At 43.3% G+C, this 21,583-nt stretch overlaps 1 protein-coding gene and 1 pseudogene across 5 annotated transcripts in view; one reads left to right on the top strand and one right to left on the bottom strand.

The window, feature by feature from the left end:
• The window catches only part of LOC102954817 (zinc finger protein 582), a 122,607-nt gene that overhangs the window by 14,646 nt on the left and 86,378 nt on the right, over nt 1-21,583 (bottom strand). For 4 of the 5 annotated variants that reach the window (XM_042970659.1, XM_042970654.1, XM_042970657.1 and 1 more), the window contains exons 5-7: nt 7,629-7,717; nt 6,267-6,393; nt 5,941-6,036 (exon numbers count right to left, since the gene is read on the bottom strand). In XM_042970659.1, the coding sequence (XP_042826593.1) occupies nt 5,941-6,036; nt 6,267-6,393; nt 7,629-7,717 (312 nt within the window). Of the gene's footprint in view, nt 1-5,940; nt 6,037-6,266; nt 6,394-7,628; nt 7,718-14,359; nt 14,578-21,583 lie in introns of those variants that run through there. The other variant, XM_042970658.1, reaches the window with a different exon arrangement.
• On the top strand, nt 41-1,439 carry LOC122234228 (annotated as a pseudogene).

The raw sequence follows: 21,583 nt of genomic DNA on the forward strand, positions 1-21,583 counted from the left end.
AGAGTGACAAAGAAATCACTGGTTGCCTGGGGTTGGGTGTATGAGCAATTGTGAGGGAAATTGCACAAGGGAGCTTTTCAGGGTGATGAAAATGTTCTCTAGCCTGTGCTGACAGTTACACAAGTATACACATGTGTCCATACTCACCAAACAGTATACTTCAAATGCATGCCATTGTACTGAATGTAAATTATACCTCAATAAAGTGGATTTTAAAAAACGATGGGGAGGGGTGCCTGGATCTTCATCTGGCCGGAGGGACACGATGACGCATCTGCCTGGCAGGGGAGGTGGCAGGATGGGGGGCTGGTCGCACATGTCCACTGAAAGTTATAGTAACACAGCTATGGTCTTCTGCTGTGATGCTTTCTACCTCTGAAGTTCAGCTGAACACACGGCTTAGACCTAGTGTCTACTAAACCCGTCTCTTCTGGACCTTTACAGTGCCTAAATGTGACCCTGGAAAAAGGAAGGTCTTGTTCCTTGTTTAGAGGATTAGGCCCCAATTGAATGGAGGTGGCTTCTTCCAGAGCAACATTCTTTGCTGCTGATTCAAACTGTGAGGAAAAGTCGAATGATGTAGTAGATCCTCATTTTACCCGTCACATGACTTCAGCTGCAGTGGCCTGTTTTACTATACTCACAGCAACCAATCCCATTTGGCTAAGAAAGAACTGGTTACAGCTTGATACAAGGAACTATGAAAAACAAATGGGTACTTTTTAATGTGCTCATAAAGTGTAGCAGACACATGCCCAAAGAAGACTTTATAGGAGGAGGTCAGCCTCGGGTAGTGGCATTTCACAGAACTTTATTCATTTGGTTATTTGTAGAAGTATTAAGCAAAAACTACTAGAATAAAAGATTACTTTGATAATGGAAGATGATGAAGAGTCTGTGAAAGAAATACCAAATTTTGTGGGAATGATGCTGCTGTTCTCTCAAAAACTTGTGCTATGGGGCACCTGGGTCGCTCAGTTGGTTAAGCATCTTGACATCAGCTCAGGCCATGATCTCACAGTTCGTGGGTTCGAGCCTTGCTTCGGGCTCTGTGCTGACAGCTCAGATCCTGAAGCCGCTACAGACTCTGTGTCTCCCTCTCTCTCTCAAAAATAAATAAACATTACCAAAAAAAAACACAACAAAAAAAAACCTTGTGCTATAACCATACAGCATTCATGTAAAATTGTAAGAACAAGACTAGGTGAAGAGGGCACCAAGTACGTATAGATATTTTTTCCAGACACCATGTGTGGTTGTTCAGAAGAAAGGTTTTGGGTCTCTTCACTGTGGTCTAACAACTCTAGTGAGACAGATTCCAAATACCGTCATTATGATGGCGACCTATGAACTGGTGGCTGACCTACTCAACAGTCAGCAACATCTGACTGCCATCCTATAAAGGACAATCAAAAGGTTGCCGTGGAACATGGAAAACTGAAGCCAGCTTGGTAGAAAGAGAAGACTAGTTTGGGAACATGTAACTATGCCCAAATGTGAGTTTGGTTTTAGGATTAAAGTAATGACACATTACTTGCTTTTTGGGCAAAGTGGAAAGAACTTTGGCTGCCTCTAAGGACATGCCATTAAAAACACTGTCTCAAAAAACCAAAAAACAAAAAGCAAATGCAGCCCTTGGGTGGCTCAATTATGTGTCCAACTCTTTGATTTTGGCTCAAGTCATGATCTCACAGTTTGTGAGATAGAGCCCCACACCGGGCTCCATGCTGACAGTGTAGAACCTGCTTGGGATTCTCTCTCCCCCTCTCTCTGCCCCTCCCCTGCTTGTGCACTCACCTCTCTCTCAACATAAAAAAAATAAACTTAAAAAGAACTGCAAAATAGCAACAATAATATGAGATCTTCTGTATCAATTTCATGTTTTCGTGAGCAGCCTGGCAGAGTATTTTAAAGTTTAACCAATGGAACAGGACAGACAGGCCAGAAATAAACCCCCATGCATAAGATTAAATGATCCTTGATAAGGGTGCCAAGACCTCATGATGAGAAAAAGACAGTCTCTTTAACAAATGGTTCTGATGAAATTGGATACCCACATAGGGGAAAAACCTCATGACATTGCATTTGGCAATGATTTCTTAGATAGAGTACTAAAAGCCCAGGCAAAAATAGACAAAAATAGACAAAAGCAAAAATAGACAAATGGGACTACATCAAACTTAAAAACTTTCACTATGAAAGGAAACAATCAAAAAAGTAAAAGGCAACCTTCAGACAGAAGAAAATATTTGCAAATCACATATCTGATAAGGGGTTAATATCCAGCATATATAAAGAACTCTTCCAATTCAACAACAAAACTACCCTATTAAAAAACTGGCAAAGGACTTGAACAGACATTTCCCCAAAGATATACAATTGAGCAAGCATTTGAAAACATGTTCAACATCACTAATCATCAGAGAAACACAAATCAAAACTATAATGAGATATTGCCTCAAAGCCATTAGGATGGCCACTATCAAAACAAAACTAAACGAAAATAACAAGTGTTGACGAGGATGTGGAGAAACTGGAATCCTTGTGCCCTGTTGGTGGGAATGTAAAATGGTGTGATCACTATAGAAAACAGTATGGAGATTCCTAAAAAAATTAAAGTGGTGCCTGGATGGCTCAGTCGATTAAGTGTTGGACTCTTGATCTCAGCTCAGGTCATGATCTTGTGGTTTGTGAGCTTGAGACCAACATCTGGCTCCCTGCTGGCAATGCGGAGCCAGCTTCAGATCCTCTGTCCCCCTCTTTCTGCCCCTCCCCTGCTCGTGCGTGCACATGCACGACCTCGCTCTCTCTCTCCCCCTCAAAAATAAACATTAAAAAGAAAAAAGAAAACGGAGAAGGGTGGAAGACCACAGGGTGATAAAAATGAGGGAACTAGATAATCGTGATATTGCACAACACTGTGAACGTACCAAATGCCAATGTACTACACACTTTACAATGGTTAAAAAGGTGAATTTTGTTATGTATGTCTTACCATGATTTTTTTTTTTAAATTAAAAAGAGAAGGGGCAAAAAAAAAAAAAAAAAGAGAGAAGGGGCACCTTGGTGGCTCAGTTGATTAAGTGTCCAGCTCTTGATTTTGGCTCAGGTCATGATCTCACAGTTCATGGGTTCAAGCACCACATCAGACTCTATGCTGACAATACACAGAGCCTGCTTGGGATTCCCTGTCTCTCCTCTCTCTGCCCTCCCCCTGCTCTTTCTCTCTCTCTCTCTCCCTCTCACAAAATTAATTAATTAATTAAAAAAAAAAAAAGAGCATTGGGTGTCTGAGTTGGTTCAGTCGGCTGAGCGTCCAATGCTGACTCGGGTCATGATCTCACGGCTTGTGAGTTCAAGCCCCATGTTGGGCTCTGTGCTGACTGCTCAGAGCCTGGAGCCTGCTTCGGATTCTGTGTCTCCCTCTCTCTCTCAAAAACAAACATTAAAAAATTTTTTTAAAAAAGAGCACTTTCCAGAAAAAATATAAATTACCACAATTGACTCAAGAAATGCAACAGGTGAATGTTTAGATTCAGTATTCAGAACTAGGAAATCTATTCATATAATCCAGACTTGACAGATTAAAAAAGAAAACTTAATATGAAAAGGTGGATGCTTCTTTAATTAAATATCTCTATCTCATTCTTGAATCTAATATTATGCTTCATGAGAAGCCACTTACACTATTCCTATTAAGGTTAAGAACAAGATTAGGACATAAACTACCCCTATTAACATTGTTCTGGGGGTACTACGTAATCGGCATCTTCGTCAGGCAAAAGAAAACCCAAGTGGTATAAAAATGCAAAAACATTATCACCATTTGCAGATGATATGATTGACTACTTGGAAAATTCGAGTATTACATGAAAGCTATTATAAATAATGAGAAAAACCAGTATGTTGGGTTAATTACAAAATTAATCTGAAGACATGAATGGCTTTTGCCTTATATAAAACAACCAGTTGAACTGTAATAGGGATGCAAGGCCCCCATTTCCAGTAACAGCAATAAATACATAATACCTAGGAATAAATATAATAAGAAATGGACAAGACCCATATAAATAAAACTCTACAACAACCAGGAAATGGACATAAATGAAGGGAAAAGCCTATCATTGTTCTTAAATAGATAAAATCGATTTAAAAAATCAGTTTTCTCCTCAATTAATCTAGAAATTTACTGTGATCTCAGTAAGAATAATTACATGGTTATTTTTTAAACCAGATATTCTAATTCTAAAGTTCAAATGGAAAAACAAATGAGTATAGTCAGGAAAATTCTGAAAAATAAGAATGAGGAGGAACTATCCACCAGATTTTTAAAACCTTCAGTAATTAAAACAATATGGTATCGGTCACGTAGTTAGACAAAGAGATTAATGAGACAGAAACGAAAGTCCACAAATAGATCCAGAGGTAACAGAGCAGATGATAAAGGTGGCTAGGGAAATTAGTGGTGAAAAGATAAAATCAGTTAACAAATGCTGTTTGAATAACTGGGTAACAACCTGGGAAACAACGTGAAATCACATCTTGCACGAAGAATAAACGCCACAGGAATCATTAAGAGCACCATAAATATACTAGAAAAAAAAAATCACAAGAGACTCATTTTATAATGTCAAAGGGGGAGGTCTTCTTTAAACATGATGTAAACCCACACACCTAAGAAGTAAATAAAACTCAGCACATCAATCAAACATATGCTGTCAAACTAAAATGACAAAACAAAAGCAAAACTGACATTATGGGTGTAGTTGGCAGAATAACGGCCTCCCAAAGATCCCCATGTCCTAATCCCCAGAACCTGTGAATATGTTCACACATACAGCTGCACACATTGTCTCTCCTGATGCTCACTCCACACTTGACCTCACTCACTCCCCGAGGCCAACTACCACTTCAACGTGGACGAATCTTCCACATCTGAAGTCACTCTGGCTGCTGTGTGAACAAAACACTTCAGGGGACAAAAATACAAGCAGAGGGATGGGGAGGAGGCTACTGCAATAGTCTAAGCCAGAGATGACGGTGGTGTGGGTGAAGTGGTAGCAGTGGTGTTGGCGAGAAGTGGTTAAATTCTGGACATATTTCAAGGTAGAGCTAACAGGATTTGCTGACAGTCTGGATAGGTATGCGAGAGAGAAAATCCAAGAATGCTTCAAGAGTTTCTTACTTGACCAAGTACAAGAATTGAGTACCCTATTGCTAAAGTGTGGAAGAAAGAGAGAAGAGCGGATTGTTAGGATCAAGGACTCCTCACTGGAAAGTTAAATTCATAGCGCCCCATGAACACTGAAGTGGACATGATGAGAAGGCAGTTGGATAAGTATGTGGAGTTTAAAGGAGAAGTTGAAGACGATGGAAATGTTCTGTATCTGCACTGCGTCCCGTAGACACAAGCCAGCCAGAGTGGCTATTGGATATTTGAAATGGGGCAAGTGTAACTGAGATACTGATTTTTTAAATGTGTTTAACTGCAATGAATTTGAATTACAATGTCCACATGGGGCTCCACGATGGACAACAAAGGTATGAATGGTATTTAAAGCACAGTAATGGAAAAAAATATATAATAAAGCAAAGTAATGGAGAAGGTTCTGAGGAATGAAAATAAACAGGGAAGAAGAAACCCAAGTCTGAGCCCCAGGTGCTCCAACATTTAAAGAAAGCGAGAAGATTCACCAAAGGAGGCTGAGGACGCTTCAACCAGGTAGGCAAGGACAAGAGGCAGTGATGACCCGGATACACAGAGATGTCTCAGGAAGAAAGGAACCACCTGACAGGTTAGAACAGATGGTAACTCGGACCTGGCCTCTGAGTCGGTCACCTCGAAGGGAAAATTTTCCAACTCCAAGCTCCTGCTTCCTCGCGCCCCCGCTAGATGGGTATATGCAGCGGCTTCTTTCCTCCCACGCAGGCTTCACTCACCTGGGCACAGGCCTCCTGCTGCTGCTTTCTCCACCATCCAGGGCTCCTTGCCTTGCTCCAGGAAGGAGATCACATCAGGTTTGGAGATGGTGAGACCTGGATGGGAGAGAAAACATGCCACCCAGTTATGGCGTGGGACCCCCAGAATTCAGATCCAGGATCTGGTCATCGAGCAGGAGAGACCAGAGGAGGCCTGACAGTCCCCTGCAGGTTGGGGAAGATACAGTGTCGGCCCATGGAGCTGTTTTTTGACCACTGAAAAGGTACCCGGAAATTGATAAGGAAGGAACGGATAACATCCAAACTAATACACCAGGTCCCCTTACCCAGTGAGACCAGGTTGCTGTATGTCTCCAACATCACGTCTCTGTACAAATCCCTCTGAGCAGGTGCCAGTCGTTCCCATTCTTCTTGGGAGAAGACTACGGCCACATCCCTGAACAAGTCTGACTCCTGAAACAACAGGCAGGTTTGTTATCTGCAAACTTCAAGGAAATGTTTCTTGATGGGATGAGAGGAGACAGAGGCAGTCTCTGCAGGAATGGGGTGCTCAGGTGAAAAGGAGGCTGGGGTACGAGGCCTCCAATGTGAGCAGGTGACAAGAGAGGGTGGGCATGAGGAAAACAGTGTTGAAATGTTGTTGAACATTCTTTTTACTACAAACCAAAGCTCTGTACACAGATCTGGGAGGAAAATTAAAAGCCAGCTAAGTGGAGTCTTCCCCAGTGTGACAAACTTTATAAAATAGCATGCTGCCCACTCTGTCCTTGGCATATAAAAATTCTCAACTAAAGACCTGTAATTTCAACTTCTATGCAGCAACAACAAACCAAACCAACAATGTCTGATAGACTTACCCCCAAATGTTTTACTGAAGAAACGTTTCTATCTTAGAAAATAGGATATTTGTATAAATTGAGAATTAGTTGAAGATACAGGTTCATCATGATGTCAACATATCAAAGCATTCTTCCTTAGGAGAAAACTCTTAAATTAAGATTATTTTCATTAGCTGTACAATTTTCTACCAAGTGAAAAAATGACTCATCCGTTCTCTTATTTTGGAGGCAGAGGTTGGATCAGATCTCTGAAGGCTCTTCGAAGCTCAGACTACCTAGATTCCGAAAAATTCATCCATCGGGCTGGTTATCTCACAACCCCCACATCTGCACTTCTCTTGGTCTTAAGGTGAAGAAGCTGTTGAAGAATGATCCACATTCAAATGCTCTGTTCAACCTTAAAAGTGGACCTCACTTCTGGTGTCTAACCTCTCAGATTCCCAGCGAAGCCTAAGTTACACACCCAGTCATCAATCCCTCCCAAAGCAGGAGATCGTGCCTCACCCTGAAATTGAAACCAACCAAGACCAGTTCCCATGCTTTTCCATGTCAGTTATCACAAGTATCCATCTCTATTTCATCCACTCTTGGTTCTCATTTTATACAAGGAAATGGATCCCTGCTCTATCTAGCCTCCCGGCACAATATCACACCATCACATGTGGAATGCTGTACAGAACGAATCCGTGGGCAGTAGTCAGAGTAGAGGGGGCAGTGGGAGAGGGTACTAACTACCTGGTCTTTTTAGTCCCTAAAATGGGAACCTCTGAAAACCAGATTCTTGGATGAAATCCAGGTGGGAAGCTTTAAGATAAAGAAAGCAAATATTTACACAACTTTAAGACTCACAAGGGACATGACTTTTAGAATGTCATGGGCTGACTGGTCCTCCTCCTGGTTCCTCTCTTGGGGAAGGGCAGAGTCCTGAGATGGCAGAGCTGGGGGAGGAAAGAACAAACATGAGAGGCCAAGCTTGCCTTACAGCTCCCAGAATGCCGTGGTTATAAGTCTCTGCCTTCTTACGCCCCACTCCCCACAAGAATTGGAGTTGAATCACAGTGGCCCTTACCCAACTCCAGGAAACACAGCATCAGCTGTTGCCACGTGACAGGGAACCAGTGGCCCTTTCTCTCCGATTTCCCCTAAATATCCAGAGAATTCCACCTTGTTACTGATGCAAATCTGTGGCAGGGAGCTCAGTCCTGGTCCAGTGACTAAGGCCACATGGTGTCCCAAGGACAAGAAAGACTGTTCTCAGACCAGGGAGCACAGCCTACCTCATCAACGTCAGCCCAGCCCACAATGAAGCCTTCCCAGAAACAGACCATCTAACTCTCTCATGCCCACCTTCAGAGGTCTCCCTGGCTCTTTACCCAACTTCCAAATTCACCAAGAACCTTACAGCCCTACCTAGGGCCTAGTGGACATCACTTTGTGGACCTTGCCTTGAGTCAATAAAAGGGGTGTGGGTGCAGTGGGCAAATCATTACCATCACATACATAGGCCTCTGTACAGAGACATAGCAGCGAGCAAAGCTGTGTGCACAGTATTTACTGAAAAACAGAACAAAAATTAGTACCTAGCAGTCCACAAGTAGGCAAGTGGTTGAATCACTTTTGGCCCAGCCGTATGATGGAACACCAAATAACTATCAAAACTGATGGGGGGGGGGGGGCAACATTAACTTACAAGGAAAGACATTCACAAGCAATCTCTTTATACAACATGAGAACATTCCGGAAAAGAGGTCAAACCCACCCTCCTACTGGCACATGGGCTTACAAAAACAACTGGAACAAAAACTTCCAAGTATTAAGAATCATGTCATTTAACCACTTTGTGAGTTCATCATTAAACCAGTACTATTGTCGAAAGGAACTTAGAACAATGCCTTGCATGTTACAAATATTTAATTCTAAGTAATGTGTACATGAAACAATTGGTAACATGTCATAGGAGTTTTTTTTTTTATTATGACCACTGTTTTAGCATTATCTGTAATAGCTTTGTAATATTTTATTACAAGAGTGGCCCATGATTTACCCAATCGTTTCCCCACTGTTGGACAAGAACTATTTTACACGATCATCTAAAATGTTCTCAAATTTCAGTCTCCGCTGCTAAACTAGTGGTGTTAAATCTTTTGAAGTTTTGCAATTCTTTGAGAATCTTATCAAACAAGACTCCATCCCAAATTAAAAAAAAAAGGGGGGGGCACGAGTAAGAATGACTGTAAAACATCCACCAGCATTTCCAGGAAGTCAGGTCCCCTTCACAGCCACCTAAGTGGTCCACAGATGGGGGCTATGAGCCGGGACGCGGAAAGGGGGCGCTCGCTGGGGGGGGGGGGGGGGGGGGGGGGGAGGGGTGCGCCGCGGAGGCCGATGGGAAATGTAGTCCAGATCCCGGAAAGCCGCAGACCGACGCGGGGGCGAGACGTTCCGGTTCTTCCCAGGCCCGAGAGCCGCCTGGCCGTGGCGCCCGCTCCCGCACGGACCCCGGAGAGCCTGGCAAGCTCCAGAGCCCCTCACCTGCCTCCTCTTCGAATCCAGGTGCCACCGTGGCCGCGCTCCCCGCAAGCCCGGGTGCGCTTCCTCCTCGGTATCGGCGGACCCGCCGCCTGAAGCCGGAAGATGGCGCAGGCGCACAACGCCCCGCGCACGCTGCCTCGCGAGTGGGCCAACCCCGCAGTCTCTTCTGGGAAACGTAGTTTCTGGGCGCAGAGGCACAGCCAGGCCTCAAAGCCGGCTTTGAGGAACATCTCGCGATGTTTCGGGGTGGGCGTGGCTCCGGTGTGCCCGCGTGTGTGGCGGGAGTTGCGGGACTCGAGGAAGAGTGCTCAAGTCTCCGCGTGGCTGCGGGCGGGTTTGCGCGTCAGGTGCTTAGTGTGTGTGCCGTCGCGTCTTGCGTGGCCGTTGCGGTGTGTGTCGTGTGGTTCGGACCTGTCGTTGGGTCTGACTGGGACCGTGCCACTCCGGGAACACGCTCGTGTGTGACCGTCAAAGTGTCTCATTCGTTACATCATCGTTTCCGCGCGGAGCGGCCACTTTACCAGAAGTTTCGGAAGGAGAAAAACTCCCGAGTTTATCCGGTAACTAACTTTAAACGTCATTACATATGTTGAAATAAATGTAGGTTATGAAGGAGAGTGCGGAATAAGCAAAAACGTTTTTTAAGTTTATTTTATTTTTTTAAGTTTTTAATGTCTTTTTTTTTGAGAGAGAGGCACACACAGAGTGTGAGCGGGGGAGGGGAGGAGAGAGAGGGAGACACGGAATCCAAAGCAGGCTCCAGGCTCCGAGCTGTCAGCACAGAGCCCGATGTGGGACTGGAACCCAGGAACCGTGACATCATGACCTGAGCCGAAGTCGGAGGCTCAACGGACTGAGCCACCCAGGTGCCCCTGTTTTTTATTTTTATTTGTAATCTCTACAGCCAACTCAGGAGGCTTGAGCACAAGACCCCAACATCAAGCGTCGCATGCTCTTCCCACTGAGCCAGATGGATGCCCAGAAGAAATGTTTTAAACAAGATGACAAGGAGTTTCCGCTTGTGGGGGACAGCTCTAGGCCTCGTCCCCCAGAACCACAGGCAGTTGGACCTCTGTGTGCAAAAGTCTGAAAAGCTCCTAGACCTTACGCATCCCCAAACGGCGTGGTCCAGTGTGGTCGAGCTTCCCATGCCCTGGATGCTGGTCGGGCGGTGTGAGGCCTGATCCCTGAGTGAGGAAGCCTTACTCTGCCCACGCGGTACAGTTGTCCTTGAGCTGGCCTGGAGTCCAGAGCTCCTGTCTCTTCAACTGGTCTTGTTTTCCTCACACCGTGTAATCTGTCATCTTCTTTTGAATCATTTCATCTGACATTTGCCCGTGTCTGCATTGTTGCACATCTCAAGGATGTCTGCGCCTCCAAGTTAACTTAGAAATTTAACTTAAACCCGATAAAAATGCCAATACTGTTTTCCCCCTTGGAAATAGATAAGTTGATAAAAATGTCCAAATAAAAAAAAAAAAAAAGAATGCCTAGGAATAGGAATGTTCTGAAAAAGAAAAGCTGAGAAGGTGTGCTAAACCTGCCAGATAGTAAAACATTCTAAAAAGTTTCCATAATTTATTTAATGTTTATTTTTATTTTTGAGGGAGAGAGAGAGAGAGAGAGAGGGAAACAGAATCCGAAGCAGGCTCCAGGCTCCGCGCTATCAGCACAGAGCCCAACACAGGGCTTGAACTCACAAACCGTGAGATCATGACCCGAGCTGAAGTCAGACGCTCAACCGACTGAGCCACCCACGCGCCCCAAAAATGGACTTTTTAATGAATAACCTTGGGGAATAACTGGATAGTCATTTAGAAAAAACTAAAATTGGGTTCATACTTCAAATCATGCAAGAGAATAAACTCGAACAAATTGCTCAGAGGTCTAAATTCATACAAGTACCAGAAACGTACAGAGTTGAATTCCACTGCAGCCTGGATATGTGAAAAGACTTTCTAGCAATGATACAAAAATCCAGACTTAAGACTGCTACCTTTGAGAACGTAAAACTAAAGCACTTTTGTGTGGCAAAATACACCGTAAGCAAAGGTTAAAGACAAATGACAGGCAGAGAATGTTTACAACCTTGTATATATATATCAGATAATATATAAAGATGAAAAACTGCAAGCAACTTCTGAACTCAATTTAGAAGATTTGTTTTTGTCATAACATAGGTGTAGTGATTTGGAAACTATTTTATATGTACCATAGAATTAAATGAATGAATAAATGTATTGATGGGAGCCAGTGTTTTACTGTGGGACAAGAGAGATCTAGAAGATGATGGAAGGTGAGAAAGAAACTGTGATGTTCAACTGGTATAAACTCATGATGAAAACTGTGGGTGTATGGGGCACGTGGGCGATTCAGTGCGTTGAGCGTCTGACTCTAGATTTTGGCTCAGGTTGTGATCTCACGGTTCATGAGATGAAGCCTCGAGTGAGGCTCTGCGCTGACATCCGGGAGCCTACTTGGGATTCTCTCTCTCCCTCGCTCTCAGCTCCTCCCCCACAGGTATGCGCGCACAAATGTCTCTCTGTCTCTGTCTCTCTCTCTCTCTCAAGTATTCTTTTAAACTAAGAAAACTATGTATGAGTAAAGTATGGATATTAGTTAATAATAATATATCAATGTTGGCTCGATAACTAACAAAAGCATCATACTAAAGTAAAGTGTTAACAGTAGGTACAGGGCATTTGGGAACTTTGAACTATCTGCAGTTTTTCTGTAACTCAAAAACTTCTAAAATAAAAAAGCTTAAACTTCTTCGTTAAAGTCTTACTATTTCTTCTGGAAAAAAAAAATGTGTTTGTGTATTTTCTATTTGGTGAATGGGCCTGGAAGCAATGATGCCCTGTAGCAATGAGCATAAACCTAATGCCCAGACCTTGGTTTCTAAATATCATTCTCCAGAAAAAAGAAACCAAAGCTTCCTGGAGAAGTATCTGATCTCAGGACTGGGGCAGGGAACGTACACAATGAGTATAGGATATCTTCTTGTGCCAAAAAACATAGGGAAATGCTCAAAAAGCAGGGAGGATTGCCTGCTTTGAACTATGATAGTGTAATTGCATTACACCTGCCATCGCATTCTAAACAAGAAGCTAGATAATGTGTAGGAAACAAGTCTTTTCAGATGTTGGACAGCAAGTAGTGCAAGTCTTGGATCCCTGAGAGAAGGGAAATAAGTGAGATTCTATCATCGCAGTGGCTTTCCCTTGGAAGACACACTATACACCGCAGAGCAGAGAGGAGGAACCAAGGCAGAGCACTGATTTGCTAAGTTGACACAAACAACAGTTTTGGGGAAATGAAGTGACTGGAATTCATGGGGGCAGAGTGTGGAAGAGGAGTGGAGTTGGTATTTCCACCAAACAAGACCTACGTACCTATGGGCGAGGCCATGCTACCTCCGCCCTCTGAATTTTGGATGAGCCAATATGGTGAAACCTTGGAGAATGCATATTCGGAGACAGACATTTGCTTCATGATACCGCAGAGGTCACAAGCCCTCATGGAAACAGAACCAAAGACAGAGAGTCTGGGCTGGGATCTGGAAGAGATAGGGTGTGAGGGTTTGCAGAGAAGAAGGTCACTGGGCCATTCCAGACATATCCAAGAAATGACCACAGAGAATAGAATTAACATCAGGACCTTTGGACAGGCCTGTAGAGTGGGTGGGTTGGCTGGACCTCCTGTGGCTGTGAGCATTAGGCAGAGAGATGACCTACCTGGGAACACATTTGAGCCGGGCCACAAAGCCCTAATGCGCTGAAGGCAAGGAGTCCCGGGTCCCCAAGTACGGGCGGGTAGAATGGCCAGCTGGTGCGGCCTGACTGGACTTAGATCTCAGGCAGACAAAGGGGGCCGCCTTCTCTACTTGTCCCGACTTGTGGGATCAGGACTACATTTCCTATAAGTGACTGTGGCTCCAGGCCCACCATCTACCCCTCCCACTGGATGTGCACGTCAGGCCTGATCTAGGAATAGAATGGTACTAGAGGGGCATGGGAGAAGGGATTGGATTCTGTATATATGTTAAAGGTGGAGCTAACGGGATTCACAGATTTACTGGGTGGAGTAGCAAGAGACTGGGAGTAGTGAAGGATAACGCCAGGGAATCCTGAGACAAGTAACTGGAAGAACAAACATCACCAACCGAGAGAGGAAAACACGCACGGAGAGGAGCACATCTTTGGGGGTGAGATTGGGTGTTTGGTTTCGAATGCAATAGTTTGACGTGTTTGTTAGACATACAAGTGGCAACGTGGAGGATCATTTTAGGGGCAGAGTCTGGGCTAGAATCTTAGGAAATATTTTTATCGTGTAGCTAATTTATATTGTGATGTACTGAGGCAAATCAATGTTTTTCATTTATCCTCTCTACCTTTTTTTTTTTGCTCAAAAGTTGTTTTCCTACCCTAAATTCTGAATGTTCATCTTTATTTTTCCGTAGAACTCTATGAGGATATTAAAAAATATCCTGTAATTTGTTATACCATAGAGAGTGATGAATCAATGCTATCTGTAATACTTGTACTTTGGAGATTTATTAAAGTTTCCCTCATCTATAAATGATTGATTGTAAATATTACATGGTTATTTTAAAAGAATGACTGGGGCGCCTGGGTGGTTCAGCTGGTTAAGCGTCCGACTTTGGCTCAGGTCATGATCTCACTGTTTGTGGGTTCGAGCCCCACATCCAGCTCTGTGCTGACAGCTCGGAGCCTGGAGCCTGCTTCAGATTCTGTGTCTTCCTCTCTTTCTCTGCCCCACCCACCCCCCGTCTCAAAAATAAACATTTACAAAAAAATTTTTTAAATAAAAGAATGACTATTTTTTTCCCCTATACATAGTACTTCTCTTTCATATCTCTTTGTTTAATTTTAATAGTACTCTGATGTGTTGGGTCATTTGGATCTATTTTTTATTCTTTGATGTGGTCTCATAATTTTAATTTCTTTGATGTTTGCATTAGATACCTACTGCTGCATAACATATTACCGTAGAACTTAATGGCTTAAACAATGGTCAGCACTTACCATCTCTCACAGTGTCTGTGAGTCAGGGTTTCAGGAGCAGTTTAGCTGCGTGTAGTCAAGATGTCATTTGAAGGCTTAAATGGGGCCAGAATCTCTGCTTTCAGGTGCTCCATTCACATGGCTGGCAAATTGGCGCTGGCTTTTGACAATAGGCCCTGTTCCATTCCATGTAGGCCTCTCCATATGGCTGATTGTTTGTTATTTAGTTTGTTTGTTTGTGAGAGAGAGAGAGAGAGAAAGAGAGAGAGAGCCCAAGCAGGGGAGGGGGCAGAGGGAGAGAGAGAGAGAGAGAGAGAGAGAGAGAGAGAGAGAGAGAGAGTGTCTTAAGCAAGCTGTATACTCAACATGGAGCCTGACACAAGGCTCGATCTCATGACCCTGGGATCATGTCCTGAGCCAAAATCAAGAGTCAGACACTCAACCAACTGAGCCACCCAGGTGCCCCTGGCTGATTGTCTTTGTGACATGGTGGCTGGTTTCCCCTAGAATAAGTGATCCAGAAGCTACAATGTCTTTTATGGCCAAGCCTCTTACAGGCTGTCACAGAAGTCACATGCCACCATACTCTGTTGGTCGCATAGACCAGACTGAGTCAGTGTGGATGGAGACTACACACTGGCGTGAATTCTAGGAGGCAAGGATCTTTGAGGGCCATCTTGGAGGTTTGATTACCACAATTTTTTCATCTTAAGAGCACATGAATGTCTGTCTGTCTGTCTGTCTGTCTCTCTCTACATATATATAATTTTTTTTCAGAGAGAGCTGGGAAGAGGGGGAGAGAGAGAGATGAGAGAGAGAGAGAGAGAGAGAGAGAGAATCTCAAGCAGGCTCCACACCCAGCATGGAGCCCAATGTAGCGCTCAATCCCACAACCCTGGGATCATGACCTGAGTTGAAATCAAGAGTCAGATGTTCAACTGACTGAGCCACACAGGTGCCCCTACACGAACGTCTTGATGCCTCCCCATTCTATCAAATCCACAGTTGCCATGCCAACCACTTCCCGAGAGATTGTCACTCTCCCTGTAAAGTCTCTTCAACCAAAGCACGTGCCGAAAAACTCCAGCTCCCCTCTCCTCTAAACCCAGCTAGATTCATGCCTTTGCCACCATTCCTTCTCTTCACAAAGGGACCACCAGTTATCCCATGAATGGGATCAACTATGGGGAGGCCCTGTCCCATATGGCCAAGCCTCTTGTAGGCAAAGAACAACAATGTGGATTCTAACCCTATCTTAGCTTCTTACTCCTTGCATGACCATGACTTTAGGCACCACCCGTAACTCTTTGATATACAATCTATATAATGAAGGAAACAAAACTGTGAGTGTGTTCGTTGTTTTTATTTTTCATTAATGGCAATTGTCCAGGATTAACCCTGTGTTCTGCTGTTACTACTGACATTTCTCTATACTGTTTTTCTGGTTTTAATATTACCTGTTAACCAGAAGAAAACTCAAATATATTTTCAGTACTTTGGTATTTTAATATTTCAAATACATATTTGTAAAGAAAGTTTTATAGATAATATATACTTGAACCCTCTAATTATTTAAGGGGTGTTTTAGTTTTTTTCAAATTTTCAATTATTTTACCTAGATCTCTATTCATCTTTGGCTACTGTCTTCATAGGTTTTGTTATTATCTTTGTGTCTAAGTCTATTCACTCTAGGATTGTGTGACCTTATTTCAGAGAACTGTGTATTTTTTTAATCTTTATTTATTTTTAGGGGGGAGGGGCAGAGAGAGGAAAGAGAGAATCCCAAGAAGGCTCCACACTGTCAGCTCAAGCCCAACTTGGAGCTTGATCTCATGAACCATGAGATCATGACCTGAGCCAAAACCAAGAGTCAGATGTTTAACCGACTGAGCCACCCAGGTGCCCTGAACTGTGTGTATTTTTAACCAGACTTATGATGAAGTTGTGCAGCTAAACCACCTGGCAGCACGACTTTTTCATACTAGAAATGTAAGTGTTATCCTTGACTTCTCCCCACCTAATCAGATACCAAAGCCCACTGAGTCTACTTTCCATATAGTTTTTCTCTCCTGGTGAACAGAATTTATTTGCTCAGTAGTATAGATTGAATGTTTATGTCCTTAAAATTCACGTGTTAAAAGATAATCCCAGTGTGATTGTATTAGAAGGAGGGACCTTTGGGAGATGATAGAGTCATGAAGGTGGAGCCCTCATGAGTGGGATTAGTGTCCTTATAACAGAGGCCCCAGAAAGTTTCCTTGTCTCTTCTACCATGTGAGGGCACAGTGAGATGTCTGTCTATGAACCAGTAAGAGGGCCTTTTCTGTATACTGTGCCCTTAGCATCCCTTCATCTGGACGTTTATCTGTATCCTTGGTCATATCTTTTTATAATAAAAGGGAATGGGAAGTAAACTTCTCCTGAGTTTTGTCAGCCGTTCTAGCAGATTAAGCAAATTTGCAGAGGGGGTCATGGGAACCTCTAATTTATAGCTGATTGGTCAGAAGCACGAGTAACAACCGGGGCTTGTGATTGGCATGGCGGGGGAGGGGTAGTCTTAGGGGACTGAGCCTTGAATCTGGGATCTGATACTATCTTTAGGTAGATGGTGTCAGAATGGAGTTAAATTGTAGGACACCCATCTGGGGTTGCAGAATTGCTTGATGTGGGGGAAGAAAGGTCCCTCACATAATCTGCTGTCAGAAGCATACTGAGATGTTCTGTTTGAGCAGTAAAGGAGAAACACAGGAGGAAGAATATAAGTTGTCTTTACAATAATCTAACAAAATATGTTTGGTGCAGTCAAGGCAGTATCAAGAGGGAACTTTATAGCACTAAATGCTTACATTAGAAATAAGAAAAGGTTGGGGCGCCTGGGTGGCTCAGTCGGTTAAGCGTCCGACTTCGGCTCAGGTCATGATCTCACGGTTTGTGAGTTCGAGCCCCGCTTCGGGCTGTGTGCTGACAGCTCGGAGCCTGGAGTCTGCTTCTGTTCTGTGTCTCCTTCTCTCTCTGTCCCTCCCCAACTTGTGCTCTGTCTCTCTATGTCTCTCAAAAAATAAATAAATGTAAAAAATTAAAAAAAAAAAAAAGAAATAAGAAAAGGTCTTGGGCACCAGGGTGGCTTAGTCATTAAGCATCTGACTCCAGCTTAGGTCATGATCTCATGGTTGGTAAGTTTGAGTCCCACATCAGGTGAGCTTGAACCCTGCTTCGGGTGAGCTCAGGTCCCGCTTAGGATAAAACACAAACCCAGGTGAGCCCTGCCTCTCTCTCTCTCTCTGCCCCTCATGGGATTCTCTCTCTCTCTCTCTGACCCCTCACTCACTTGTGCATTCTCTGCCTCAAAATAAATAAATAAATAAATAAACAAACAAATAAGTAAATAAAAGGTCTCAAGTCACTATTCTGAGTTCCTACATCAAGAAACTAGAAGAGTAAAAATAAACCCAAGCCAAGTAGAAGGAAATAAAAGTGAGGTCTTTTGTAGACATAGATAAGCTCTTTCTAAAATTTACATGGAAAAGCATAGGCTCTAAAATAGCTGAAATAATTTTGACAAAGAATAAAATGGGAGAAACTCCCCAATATCAATGCTTACTCTATTGGTACAAGACTGTAAAAATGGACATGTAATCAAGATCATCTAGCATAGACAAAGGGATATACACACAGGTCAATGGAACGAAAGAGAATCCAGAAATAAACTCACATAAATATGCGGAACTAATTTTTAACAGTTGTATTGAGATATAATTCACACACCATGCATTCACCTATTCAAAATGTACAATTTAATGTCTTTTAGTATATTCACGAGGTTGTATAACTCACCACAATCTAACTTGAAAGTATTTTTGTTGCCACAAAGAGAAAATTAGTGTTCATTCTTTATTCCCCTCCCATCAGCCCTAAGCAACATTAATATGCTTCCTATCTCTACAAATTTGCCTATTACGGCTATTTCACAGAAACAGTCACATACAATATGTGCCCCTTTGTTACTGGCTTCTTTCACATAGTATGATGTTTTCAAGGTTCATCCACGTAGCATATGTTGGCACTTCATTACTTTTATCACTTTTTATGACTGAATAATATGGGCACTTGGGTTGTTTCCACTCTTCGGCTACTATGAATAACATTGCTATGAACATTTGTGTACTAACTTTGCACATATATTTTCATTTTTCTTAGGTATATACCTAGGACTGCAATTTCTGGGATCATATGGTAACTCTATGTTTAACTATTTGAGGAATTTCTAGAATGTTTTCCAAAGCAGCTGCATCATTGTAAACTCCCACCAGCAATGTATGAGGGATAAATTTCTCCACTTCCTTGCCAACACTTGTTATCTTTGATTTTAGCCATCCTAGTGGGTGTGAAGTGGTATACCACTGTGGTTTTGAATTGCATTTCCCCAAGGACTATGAATGTTGAGTGCCTTTTCATGTGTTTATGCAGCATTTGTATATCTTCTTTGGAGAAATGTCTATCCAAATCCTTTGTCCATTTTTATTTATGTATTATTTTGAGAGACAGTGTACATACATAGGGGAGGGGCAGAGACAGAGAGAGAGAATCCCAAGCAGGCTCTGCACTCTCAGCGTGGAGGCTGATGCGGGGCTTGAAGTCATGAACCGTGAGACAATGACACGAGCTGAAATCCAGAGTGGGTCGCATGACTGACTGAGTCATCCAGGCGCCCCTTTTGTCCATTTTTGTATTTGTATTCATGTTAATCAGTTGTAAGTGTTCTTTATATATTCTGGATACAAGTCCCTGTCAGATATCTGAACTGATTTTTTTTTTTTTAATTTTTTTTTTAACGTTTTTATTTATTTTTGAGACAGAGAGAGACACAGCATGAACGGGGGAGGGGCAGAGAGAGAGGGAAACACAGAATCGGAAGCAGACTCCAGGCTCTGGGCCATCAGCCCAGAGCCCGATGCGGGGCTCGAACTCACAGACCGTAAGATCGTGACCTGAGCTGAAGTCAGACGCTTAACCGACTGAGCCACCCAGGCGCCCCTGAACTGATTTTTGACATAGGTACAAAAGCAGTTTAATGGAGGAATAGCCTTTTCAACAAAATAGTGCAGGAGCCATTAGACAGTCATGACCAAAAAAGAAAAAGAAAAAAAAAAAAAAGAGGGAGAATTTTGACCTCATATTAAAAAAAAAAAAAAAAAAAAAAATTAAATAGCCTTAAATTTGCTCCAAAACTAAGCCCTAAAACAATAAATGTATTGCATCTTCATTGTGACAATTGAAGGCAAAATAAATGAGTCCTCTGTCTCTGAGGAATATATACTTTATTTCTACTTCTCAAGATTATGTAATTAGATTATTACATTAAACTTAGTTGCTGGGCAGACATCTGTTTGCTGATTACTTATTCGAAATTGATAACTGTATTTATTATGCAAATGAACATAAATTTGATTCATTTAGTGACTACTGCCAAGCTTTTGTAGAGGGTTCTGCCAACAGAAGAAGCTTAGGAAATAATGGCTGAAACAAAAAATGTTACCACAAAATTTCAGGCTATGAATACCTAATCTCTTTATATATTTGTGAAATGTGGGAAAGGCTGCAAAAACCTGGAAGTTAATTGATGTGTCTTAACTTACCAGAGGTTTGTCTGTATGGTCTGCAAAAGCAAAGGAGAAGATAAACACAAAAACAACTACAATTTTTGTGGATTGTGTTCCTTTTACTTTTTAAACAGGAACAGTTTCCCACTATTGCCGCCTTGGTGCAATTGTAACAGCTTAGTTCCTCCTTAAAAAAACAAACAAACAAACCAAAAGTACTTTTACGTATTGCTTCACCATCACACAATTTTTATTAAGTTGTAGTTTTCAAAACGATAGATGTACCATTATTGAATCATACTTCTACACGTAGCCATATTGTTTACATTCAACATTTTATTACTATAAGCGATTCAATTAATATCTTTGGGAATATATTTGCATTTAAAAAACTTCCGGGGCGCCTGGGTGGCTCAGTCGTTAAGCGTCCGACTTCGGCTCAGGTCACGATCTCGCGGTCCGTGAGTTCGAGCCCCGCGTCGGGCTCTGTGCTGACTGCTCAGAGCCTGCAGCCTGATTCGGATTCTGTGTCTCCCTCTCTCTCTGACCCTGCCCCGTTCATGCTCTGTCTCTGTCTCAAAAATAAATAAACATTAAAAAAAATTAAAAAAAAAATCTTCCTCAATAGAAAACTTCCCAGCTCATATGCTTTTTGTCATCGGTGACTTTGGTGAGACAAGTTGCATGGAAGCGTTGGAGGCCTAATTTCGGAAGGGTTGAGACTCGAATAGGAGTTAATGAAATACATTCAAAGACATAGGCTGAAGTATAGGAAAAGTGGGTAGATAGAACTGAATGATCTATAAACTTTTTTTTCTTTTCTTTTTTAAAAGTTTATTTTTTAAGTAATCTCTACAGCGAAGGAGGGGCTTGAACTCACCACCCCAAGATCAAAAGCCACATGCTCTTCTGACTGAGCCAGCCAGGCGCCCCAAACCGCTGTTTCTCTTTATAAGAAAACTGTCACTTCCCAGTATATTAAAAAAAATTTTTTTTAATGTTTACTTATTTTAGAGACAGAGCACAAGTGGGGGAGGGGCAGAGAGAGCCAGAGACATAATCTGAAGCAGGCTGCAGGCTCTGAGCTGTCAGCACAGAGCCAGACGCGGGGCGCCAAAGTCGGACACCCAACCGACTGAGCCACCCAGGCGCCCCAGTGCGTGTGGGTGTGGGTGTGGGTGTGGTTGGTTTGCGTGTGTGTGTGTGTGTGTGTGTGTGTGTATTTAGTGAGTTTCTCCCGTATTAGAAGGTCAGCCACACGAGGGTGGGGATTCACTTGCGCGGGTTCAGGTGTGTCCCCAGTGCCTGTAACACTGCCGGGCACACAGGGGACGCTCAATAAGAGCCTAATGAGACGAGGAGGAGAGAGAAGACATAAAAGGAACGGAAGTAAGGACACCCGGCACCCGGGCTCCGGCCCACCCGCCCGGACCTGCTGACCTCTCCCCAGCGCTCCGGCCCGCACACCCAGTCGACCAGCTCCGCTTCCGTCCCGCGAACCGCTCACCTTGCAAGCCCAACCAGGGAATCGCGCCCGCGGGCCCGTGCACTGCGCGTGCGCACCTCGACCCCGCCCGGCTCGGGGCCCCTACGGGGACAGAGGACGGTGCGCCTGCGCACTCGGAGCCGGCGCGTCCAGGCCGGG

Source organism: Panthera tigris, chromosome E2, assembly GCF_018350195.1.
Source record: "Panthera tigris isolate Pti1 chromosome E2, P.tigris_Pti1_mat1.1, whole genome shotgun sequence".
Taxonomy (NCBI): domain Eukaryota; kingdom Metazoa; phylum Chordata; class Mammalia; order Carnivora; family Felidae; genus Panthera; species Panthera tigris.